The following is an 11,177-nucleotide window of genomic DNA, read 5'->3' as shown; positions in this document are numbered from 1 at the left end:
CCCATATAGTCTGCACACTTTATTGTTGGCAGCACATCCCCCGTTTACACAGGGAGGTGATGCCAACGAGTCGAGGATTATTTTTCAGGCTGCATGAAAGATGCGATCAGTCGACAAACGAGGGTTTGCTGGTGTGTCGGCGGATCGCTTCCATGTTTACACAGGGCAATGATCGGGAACAAGCGTTCTCATGAATGTTTGCCTGATTTTTGACCCGTGTAAATGGCCTTTAGTCTCTCATCTCCCTATTTGAATTGACTACCAATATCCTTCCTACTTATCAGGCCGGCAGACACTTCTGACTTGTTTTGTGTTTTCTAGACCCGGCTCCAGATGCTGCAGCGGATGAAAGATTCAGAGCTGAGATATGTCTATTTCCACGTATGGACTTTGGTAATCAGTCTTATCATTCTGTCTGTATCCCCTGTCCGGAAACAAATTGCCTGATATTAGAACAGCGAGAAGAACAGGAAATGACAAGGGGGCTACATCTCCTTATATTCCTTACATCATAGGACAGCAAAATTATATAATTTTCTATGGCTCTGTTCACACTGGCATCATGGCTTAGGTTTATAATGGAGCCATAGAGACATTTTCAAAGTGTCCTACGGATCCTGACAGACCCCCATTGACTTTAATGGGGCTCGTCTGCGTTCTGGTGTTTTTGATGTTGCAGGAAAGTGCATTATTATTGATAACAAAAAAAACAGAAAGCCTGATAGATTCCATTGACCCTAATGTGAACAGATCTATGGAAACCTTTAGTGACCATTTTTTTAATTGCAATGTATGTATATGTACTTTTCTAATCTACAGTTATTAAAAATGTCAGTACTGCAACTTCTATGTATCAACTTAACATAGAAGCTGCAGAACGCCGCTGTAAGCCGAATCCGTCAATGAACTGGACTGACGTCTTGGCTTTGGCTGACAGCGGCTCCTGTGTGCCTCTGACACACAATCTAATCCTAATTAAATGTAAACTGATCAACTTAGATTTGATCAGTATTAGGCGTCTTGCACACGACCGCAATTGTTTTGCAATCTGCAAAACCACGGGTTCGTTGCGAACTGCAGAAAAACGTTGTTGTGCATCCGTGTGTCATCAGGATTCACGGATCCACAACAATGAGATGTCCTGAGTTGCCCAGCACAGATCCGCGATCTGCGGCGAAAAACGCGACAAGACTACGATGTGGTTTTATTCTCTGGGTGGCCATGGGTCCCCCCGGAGCTTCGGGCCCTGGGCGGCCACCCTAAACAGACCTACAGTATGGGGATCCGCTATTGATTGTGAGCCCCGTAATTCATTAGCTCAGTCCCTTACATGCAATATTATAGACAGGAGGCAGCTGCTTTTAGGGTGGCAGTGGCCCCCTAATCTACAGGCTACACATATGGTATATCCGCCCTTGGTACGGATGTGTAATAAAGTATCCAAAGATTGCTATGGGCCCATTTTGTACCTTCGATTATTCGAGATTTTCTCCTCTAGATTATTTGCGTTACTAATAACACATTGGTTTGCTTTTATATGTACTTGAACTTATCAAGGATGTTGGTTCATTGAAGACGGCAACAGAAAAATGCCCCCGGCCCTCAGTGGCCCCTTTTTCTCCATCATTATATAAATGTTTTGCAATGCTGAATAACGTGAAGAAATAAATGTTGTAATGATTGATCCTGAAATATTGTGTTTCTCTTTACTCAGCGCTTCCCATCTGTAAGCAGAGGGTCCTATCAGGAAATTTCTCTTTGCTGCCATCTAACCTCACCGAGTCTGAGAAAATTCTACATCTCTCCTCCATCATACCCTTTGACTGCCCTCTAATGGTGAGAGCTGGAATCACAGTTCCTTTCTGTCCACCTTTGAAATAGTTGAAAAAAAATAAAATAATAATAATATTGTGTATCAGTGTAATTGGAGCATCTTTGTAATTACATTTTATTAAAAATAATTTGAACTTTTTAAGATACAGCTGCTTTGTATCCTGTATACAGAGCAGCTGTATCGTGCGCTAAGACCTGAATCAGTTAGGTTCACGGGACTGACAGGTCGAGTGACCGCGGGTTCTGCGCGTCTCTGACACGCAGGATTGAGCTGCTATCGATCACATCTTAGTTCGTAACTTAGATGTGATCAATAACAGGTGGATGTTGCGTGTCAGAGACGCACAGAACCCGCGGTCACTAAACCAGTCAGTCCCGTGAACCTAACAGATTCAGGTCTTAGTGCACGATACAGCTGCTCTGTATACAGGATACAAAGCAGCTGTATCTCAAAAAGTAAAAATAATTTTTAATAAAAAGTATCTTGAAAGTTGCACCAATCACACTGATACCCATTTTTTTTTTTTCAGGTGGCCGTTGCCTTTAATTCATCTATTTCTTAATGTGCATAAAGAGAATCCAACCAGATTTAGGCAGCTCAGTGTTCAAAAGCTATTAACAGGGGAGGATTATAAATGAAATCAATGGCATCAATTGCTGGGTGACCTACATAGTTATTAATATCGCCGGTGTATTGCGTGCCAGGCACTGCCCAGACGTACTAGTGGATTTTGAAATGCCAGAGAAAGTTGTAGATCATGTAAAAAGCACACAGCAGCCGATAAGCTGAAACTGTATTATAACTGGTCATCCTATTAACATTTTGGCAATTATTTCTCATTGAAACCAGTCTAATAAATGTCCCCCATTGTTTAAAGTTTTAGTAGTTGCCTGCAGTCACCACTAGAGGGAGCTTAGGAACTTACTGCATACTGTTTTAACAGCGGACACCCCATACACATTTCTTTTTTCAGGTCTGTGCTTTAGGCGGGCTCCTGAAATTTCTTGACCGGAGGCGGATTGGCATTGAACTGGAAGACAACAGTGTGGGAGTCCCAATCCTAAGTATCAAGAAATATGTCATGTATGATGTCAAATTATTACAGATATGTCATGGCTGATATGTATTTGTATATTTAATATTACACCAATGAGGTTGACAATATTATATCTTAACGTATCCTGTATTTAGCATATACTGCCCATTAACTGAACCATTCACTGCTCTTCTGTGTTGATTCATTTCTTAATATATCTTCAAAGCAGTCAGAACTCCATTTATCTAATATACAGCTCCGCATCCCCTACAGACATAGAGTTAAATGATAAAATTCTTGCTGCCAGCAGCCACCACTAGAGGGAGCTCACAGCATGATGTATTATTATTATTGAGCTCAGTAGCTCCCTCTAGTGGTGGCTGCAAGTGGTTCGAATTTTATAATTTAATTCTATATTTATGCAGGGGATTTGGAGCTCTGTATCAGAAAAGTGGAACTTAGACTGCTATAAAGATATATCATGAAACCAAGCAGCACATAATGGGGTTTAAGGCCTCATTTACATGAGCGTAATTTTCGTCCGTGCGACGCACGTGCTTTTCACGCGGGTCGCACGGATCTATACAAGTCTATGGGGCAGTGCAGACAGTCCGTGAGTTTTGCGCAGTGTGTGTCCGCTGCGTAAAACTCACGACATGTTCTATATTTCGGCGTTTTTAGCACATCACGCACCCATTGAAGTCAATGGGTGCGTGAAAACCACGCATGTCACACGGAAGCACTTCCGTGCGAACAGCGTGATTCGCGCAACAGCTGTCAAACTCTGAATGCTTTTCTGTTTACAAACATCCAAACGGAGTGTCATAATGATGGCGGCTGCGCGAAAATCTCGCAACCGCGCATCATACGCTGCTGACACACGCAGCTGTTAAGTGCCTTTTGCGCACGCAAAACGCCGCGTTTTTTGCGTGCGCAAAACGCACACGCTCGTGTAAACCCGGCCTTAGGGTATGTTCATGCGGCACGTATCTGACATGTATTGAATAAAGGATCTGCAGCAGAAATCCGAGGCTGACACTCAGATGTCTTCCGCAGATGTGCAGTTTGTCATAGATCTACATGGGGATTAGCTCTATTCAATGAGGCTAATCCGTGTGGGGTTAACCTCTGGCTCTCCCGTGCAAAATCCACGAGAATAAGTAGCATGCTACTTATTCTCGCAGATTTTTTTCCCGCGGTGTGGACAAAAATCTGCACTGATTTTTTTCCGTTGCTTGTGAACGCTGTCATATAAACCCCATTTGACGCAGAACGTAAACCGAAATCCGTGTTCAATCCTGAATGTTTCAATGGGGCCTAAACTAGAGGTACACAGAGGTACAGTATGGCCCTTAGGCCGGATTTACACGAGCGTGTGCGTTTTGCGCCCGCAAAAAACACAGCGTTTTGCGTGCGCAAAAGACACTTAACAGCTGCGTGTGTCATCAGATAGGCTGTGCGCCTGCGTGATTTTCTTTTCAACAAATTTTATTGAAAGGTTTTACAACAAGGTAAAGGGCATATTTCGAAAACACAAATAAATAATACTGAACAAAAAATAAATCTATACACTCAGCAAATTATATTGCAATTATAAAGACAAAGTGTTGAACATTCGTGGTTGCAGTAACAGTAAAAATGCAGGCTCGATATAATAAAAGAAACAGCATAAAGACAAGAGACGAAAAAAAAGGGGGGAGTAGAAGGATTGGGAAGAGTTTAGCGGAAAGCTGGGAAGGTAAGGGGGGGTTGTCGGCCAGAAATCTGCTATGAAAGAAGTCGTTTGACTTTAATAAGCAGTAATTATAGTGGCAGGCAGGTGAGGGTATGCGTAGCTAATCCAGGGTAGCCAGAGCGACTCAAATCCGGCAACTCTATCTAATAAGATACTTGTAAGTTTTTCGTTCACAAATATCTGGTCTATTCTGGTTTTGACCTCTGCAAAAGTTACTGTACGTTTTTTCCAGGAGTGGGCGATAGTTATTTTAGCAGCCAATAGGATATAAGAGAATAGTCGAAATTGTGCATTTGTGAGTTCTGGAGGTTTGTAATGGAGAAGAGCTATCCTAGCGTCCCTACGTATAATTATGCCGAATAAACTTTGGGCGAGGCCAAACACCCTACTCCAAAATCGTATAAGCCTTGGGCAGGACCACCAGATGTGGAGCATGTCACCGGGAGTGTGGCAACCACGAAAGCATGAGTCGGGGTAGGTGGGAAAAGCGCGTGCAAGTCGGCTAGGAACCAGATACCACCGCATCATGACTTTATAGGCTGATTCTAAAATATTCATATTAATAGAGCAGTGCGACATTGTATTCCAGATACTGTGCCAATCTGCTGGTTCAAGCGTCACCCCCAGATCCCGGTGCCATCGATCCACATATGTGTGAGGAACAGGTGTGGGATTGTTAAGAAGCCACTTATATAATATTGATATGATCCCCTTAGTGTTAGGGCTAGTTTCGCAGATTCGCTCGAACTGAGAGAAGGAGTCAGAAGCAGTCTTATTATGAATAAGAGAAATAATCCAATTCTTGAGTTGTAAATATCGGAATACTTTGCCATTGGGAATCTGCCGAGAGGTCTGAAGCTCACAGAACGAGAGAATCCGAGAGTGAGTGGGCGCTAGAAGATGATGAACTCTGAGTATACCACTAGACCACCACCATTTAAAAGCAAGATAATTGTCCGCGCCTGGGGAGAACAGGGGGTTATGCCACAGCGAAAGGAGAGGAAGGTGCGGTGAGATCAATCTGCTAGAATATTTGACAGAGTCCCATACCGTTAAAATGTGCGTAAGTGTGGGGGAAAGATGAGGAGAGCGAAGGGAGGGGGGTACCCAAGGTAATGATTGGATCGGGGTTGGCGACGTCTCCGGGATATCCAGGCATACCCATAAAGGCATATTTACAGAAACATGCAATTTAGTTAAGGACGCTATCATAGCTGCTTGGTAATATTTGGAAATATTCGGAACCCCCAAACCCCCATCGGCCTTTGGCGAGCAAAGTGTAGACCTGGATATTCTAGGACGCGCTCCCCTCCAAATAAAGAAAGAAATCCGGTTCTGAATAAGACGCAAAATGTGTGGTGGGACTTTGATTGGCAGGGTTTGAAACAGGTAGAGGAGCTTTAGAAGGATGGTCATTTTGACTGCAGAGATGCGTCCCATCCAGGATAGATATGTGGATTGCCAGGATGTCATCGAGGATGTTAGAGAGCGGATAAGGGAGGGGTAGTTAGCGGAATACAGCTGATCATAGGAGGGGGTCAAATGAATACCCAGGTAGTTCAATGAATGTCTGGCCCACTGAAAGGGGAAATGGCTTTGTAATGAGTGCATAGTTTGTTGTGTCAGGTTAATATTTAATGCGATGGATTTCGTGGGGTTTATAGCAAGTCCAGATATTGAAGCGAATTCTGATAGAGTTTGCATTAAGTTAGGAAGGGAGATAAGGGGTTGGGAGAGCATAAGTAGCATATCGTCAGCGAAGAGGGACAATTTATGTTGCACGCCCCCCAACTCCAGACCCCTCATGTTCGGATTTTGGCGAATCATCATAGCTAGAGGTTCTATCGCTAGATAAATAGAATAGGGGATAGCGGGCATCCTTGTCTGGTGCCTCGTTCAATAGAAAAGGAAGCAGACTGATAACCCGCATAACAAACTTTAGCAGTAGGGTTGGAGTAGAGGGCGTGCACCCAAGACATAAAATGGCTGCCAAACCCCCACTTCCCCAAGGCAAAATCCATGTAAGACCAGGATATTGTGTCAAAAGCTTTTTGAATGTCAAGTGAAAGGAGCATTGAAGCCACATTTCTCTTACGTGCCAGGTGAACCAGGGATATAACTCTCTTGGTACAATCGCTTGTTTGTCTGCCTGGGACAAAGCCTGCCTGGTCCCCATGCAGGGGCGTAGCTAAAGGCTCATGGGCCCAGGTGCAAACTTTGAGTTTGGGCCCCCCTACGCATCTTCTCTCTGACTTTCAGCTGCATTACTGGGTCTCTAAAGTAACCCCTCAAAACAAAAATATATACATCAGAGACGAATAAAACAACTTTTATAACACGGCAGGCTTAAAGCGGCGCAGTTCCATGTATGATAGTATACCTAAATAATGAAGTCACCAAATAAAGGTCATATACCAGCTCTACACAGTGAAAAATTAATACACTACAGTTGTATCCCGATTTCCCTTTTCTACTCTATCCATGCCAGACCGGCATGACTTCTTCCAGCCACCACTTGTCTCTTCACACAAACTACAAATTATGCTGTTAGCCCCAATAGCCCTCTTAGTGCCCTCTCCACCTTAATAGTGGCCCCATTTGTGCCCCAAACTGTACTAGTGCCCCCTTTTGTTCCCTACAAAGTAATAGTGCCCCCACCACAAAATCAGAATGCCTTTTTTGTGCCCCACAGTAATACCCTCCTTTGTGCCTTATACAGCCACAATACCAACTTTTTTGCCCCCCACAGTATATTTGATCATTCTCTTATTGCTGGAGGCGATCGAGAGACCAGGGGTCCCAAACCCTCTGAGCCTCCTCACTGCACCCCTGCAGTAAAGAGGAGCTTGAATGGAGCGGCTGTTGAGCATACGCCCGCCGCACCATTCACGGTCTATGACAATGACGTAAATAGACTTTGAATGGAGCAATGTAGAGTGCATGCACGATCACTGCTCCATTCAATGTCCTGCTTACAGTGAGGAGGAATGGGGGGGTTTGGAACCCCAGTTCTCATGATTGGTGGGTGTCCCAGCGAAAACAAAATGATCACTAAGGATAGGTGATAATTTATGATTCTGGCAAAAAAAACAACTTTATAAACCTTTAGGAGCAGCCTCTTTATTTTTTATAGTTTCCTAATGGACACTGGCATAGCAGAGCTGTGTGCTTCACATTACAGCACAGCTCCAGACCTCCAGTAATGTGCAATCATTCATGACCCACAGTAACCTCTAGCCCCCTTATCAGTGTCTTCCCGATAACTGGAGGCTGAGCTGTCCTGTGATGAATTATGACCCTCAGTAACCTCTTATCAGTGTCCTGTCTGCGCTGCTCTCACTGCTGAATCCTCCCGTTCTGTCCTCTATTTGCAGGATGGAAAGAACAGAGAGAGACAGCAAAGATCAAACAGTATAGGGAAAAACCACTAAAGAGAGACAATGTAATTACAAGAGATGCCTGTCCAGAACTCACATGGATGCGGGGAAACGAGCAGGGATGAGACATGAGCTTTTTCCTTACACAGCGTGCGGCAGTGTGTGTATCTAGGCTCCTCCTCCCCGTCTCCTCCAATCCAGTGCCTCAGAGCACAAGAAGGGAGGGGGAGTACACACGCTGATACACACAAGCTACTGCTCATGCGCTGTGTAATGATCGATTTTATCTAAGAAGCAATGATACGGACACTAAGTGTGGCGAGGGGGGCCCGTGGGCCCCTCAGGCTTAGGGGCCCGGTTGCAACTGCGACCGCTGCGACCCCTATAGCTACGCCACTGTCCCCATGTATTATCCCGTCAAGGAAGCGGTTGACTCTAGCCGCCAGAATTTTAGCTAAAATTTTTATATCAGTGTTCAGGAGGGATATTGGTCTATAATTAGTAATTTGAAGGGCGTCCTTTTGGGGTTTTGGAATCATTACAATATGTGCCGTCAGGGTTGGTGCCCGAAGGGTCGTGCCAGTTCGGATAGTGTTAAATAGTTGGGTTAGATACGAACTTAGGAGCGGGGAAAGTTTTTTGTAGTATAATGGGGAAAATCCATCTGGACCAGGAGATTTGGAAGGTTTTAACTCCTTGATAGCCGCCTGAACTTCCGTCTCAGATATCTCGGCCTCCAAGGCATCAAGATTGGTGGGGGTGATGCCCGGGAAGATCAGACTGGCAAACAGGCCTTCAACCTTCAAGGGGTCAAAAGGTGGGGGGGGGGATGAGTACAATTTAGAAAGGAAATTTTTAAATTGGGAGACAATCTTATTAGGATCAGCTGTTATTGTTCCGGAGGCTGTCCTCAATCTAACAAGTTCTTTTGGCACCACAGGAACTCGCAGTTGGCGAGCTAAAAGTTTACCAGGTTTATTGCTTTGCGAGTAATAGCGCTGTTTGGACCATCGTAGTTTGCGCTCAGCCTGTTCCGTTAATAAAAGATCGAGTTCTAGTTTGGTGGCCTCTACCAAAGCCTTATTAGCAAGCGAAGGAGTCTGTTTCCAAGCATTTTCATTTTGATTTAACGTTCGGTATAAATCTGCTATTTTCTTTTCTCTGTTTTTTTTTTTAATGGACCCCATCCTAATAAGAGCCCCTCGCAGGGTGGCTTTATGGGCTTCCCATAGTATTATCGGCGATGACGTGGAACCCACATTTAATTCAAAGTATTCCTTAACAGCTACTTCAATCTGCGCAAATGAGTCTTTGGATGTCAATAGGGAGTCGTTTAGGCGCCAATTAAAAGAGAGCCCCCGTGGGATCAGAGAAGAGAAGGAGACCTCTACAGGGTTATGGTCTGACCAGGGTGTGCTAAGTATCTTTGCAGCGGAGCATAATGGTAGTGAACGCTGAGACGTAAATATGTGATCAATGCGACTAAAAGAGGAGTGAGGATTGGAGTAAAAAGTAAAATCCTTAGTATTAGGATGGAGTTCCCTCCACAGGTCTTGGAGATCATGTGTGCGTAACATGTCGCTAAACGTGGATGAGGGAGTTTGAGATGTGGGTGTGGTCGGGGCTGGGGATTTATCCATAGAGGGATTGATTACCAGATTTGAGTCGCCCATGACCACTAGTAAGCCCTTACGATTAGCATCTATCAATTTAAATAAGTGTGAAAAAAACCCTGTTTGGAAATCATTTGGTCCATAATATCCCACTAATGACCAGTAGGGTCAAGAATTTCCGTATTGCAAAGCAAAGGGAGATTCTTCCTGAAGGCAATAACTACCCCACGTCGCTTTTCATGAGCATATGCGCCATGGAAAACAGGGAAATGTGCGCTGAGGTATTTTGGTCTAGAAGTGACAGAGAATCTGGTTTCCTGGAGACAGACAATGTCCGCACGACAGGCTTTATAGAAATGAAATGCCTTTGATCGTTTATGTGGAGAATTGAAGCCTTGGACATTATGAGAGATTATTTTTAAGGCGGATGCTGCCATCTGTAGGATCTAATACTTTTATACTGAGTTCTGACCGACAGGGGGAAAGGGAAAGAAGGGCCGGAAGGAAAGGGGTGGGAGAAACAGATTAAGTAAAAAGGGGTATAGAGACAAATATGCATAAAAAAAAAAAAAGAGAAAGTGTCCGAAAATCGGCCAAGTAGGGTGGACAGTAGCACAGGGGGTACTACTGATAGAATCCGGGGTCACCAACACCTGGGCACAAAGGTGTGGTTACGGTAATCCATTGAGGCGAACCCCAAGGCGTTGTCATGACAAAGAGGGGGAAACAAACCAGGGATTGTGGATAGAGGGAAGAGAACAATAATCTCCCAAAACATTCTGCCTCAAATAAAATGGCGGACCAGGCGCGCCGAGGCCTTTACAATCATATGGTCACAGTTCAAACATGTCTATTATTCAGTGCAGTTGCACATAACCCGCCGCACTGTGTCTCCTGCCGCGGAGCCGCCTGCCTGCCACCCACCACCCCCGGTCCTGGGGCGGAGAGTGACAGGCAGGCCGCACCACGGCCAAGAATCCTGTCCCTCTTCTGATCAGCATAAGGCCGGGCTGGGCCCATCAACAACCTCAAATTATGGCGCGGGTTGAACCCCTGCAGGCCATACACACAACGCCGCCGAGAGGCAAGGCAAAGTGTGCCTGGCCGGCAAGACAGAAAAAGAAAAATGACAACCATATTAATGGAGGAAAGGGTTAGAACCAAATTAATAAACATTGCATTTAGTTAAGCGGTAAACTTTTGTCAGGTTCAGCAAAACATGGCCGCCATAGCAGCCCATTCCTCAGGACATAGTATAGTCTCCGCTGTAGATGGGTCACTACACAAGTTAAAACGTGTTAAAAGTACTCGTCCATCAGCCGGGATCGTCTCGGACAGTTATTCAGTGTAGTTAAACATAACCTGCCGCACTGTGTTGCCCGCCACGGGGCCGCATACCCGCCACCCACCACCCCCAATCTTGGGGCAGTGAGTGAAAGGCAGGCCGCACCGCGCCAAGACTCACGTCCCCGTTCCGGTCAGCATAAGGCTGGGCCGGGCCCATCAATAACCTCAAATTGTATCGCAGATTGAACCCCTGCGGGCCATACACTCAATGCCGCCGGGAAGCAAGGCAAAGGGT

The 11,177-nt window shown here is 45.1% G+C and overlaps 2 protein-coding genes across 9 annotated transcripts in view; one reads left to right on the top strand and one right to left on the bottom strand.

Moving 5' to 3' along the window:
- Nucleotides 1-11,177, top strand: part of MSH5 (mutS homolog 5) — a 66,856-nt gene that overhangs the window by 22,975 nt on the left and 32,704 nt on the right. For all 6 annotated transcript variants that reach the window (XM_075836326.1, XM_075836327.1, XM_075836329.1 and 3 more), the window contains 3 exons: nt 322-393; nt 1,715-1,836; nt 2,808-2,917. In XM_075836326.1, the coding sequence (XP_075692441.1) occupies nt 322-393; nt 1,715-1,836; nt 2,808-2,917 (304 nt within the window). The remainder of the gene's footprint in view (nt 1-321; nt 394-1,714; nt 1,837-2,807; nt 2,918-11,177) is intronic.
- Nucleotides 1-11,177, bottom strand: part of CLIC1 (chloride intracellular channel 1) — a 75,178-nt gene that overhangs the window by 54,531 nt on the left and 9,470 nt on the right. For 2 of the 3 annotated variants that reach the window (XM_075836337.1, XM_075836334.1), the window contains exon 2: nt 2,760-2,894. The exons of the other annotated variant lie outside the window; for it this stretch is intronic. Coding sequence is in view for 1 of the 2 variants with exons in the window: in XM_075836334.1 (XP_075692449.1) it covers nt 2,760-2,795 (36 nt within the window). In the remaining variant the exon portion in view is untranslated. The remainder of the gene's footprint in view (nt 1-2,759; nt 2,895-11,177) is intronic. 3 annotated transcript variants of the gene reach the window in all.

This window comes from Rhinoderma darwinii, chromosome 8 (assembly GCF_050947455.1).
Source record: "Rhinoderma darwinii isolate aRhiDar2 chromosome 8, aRhiDar2.hap1, whole genome shotgun sequence".
NCBI lineage: Eukaryota > Metazoa > Chordata > Amphibia > Anura > Rhinodermatidae > Rhinoderma > Rhinoderma darwinii.
Note: the sequence above shows the minus strand (reverse complement) of the source record. Positions and strands in the feature narration are given on the sequence as shown.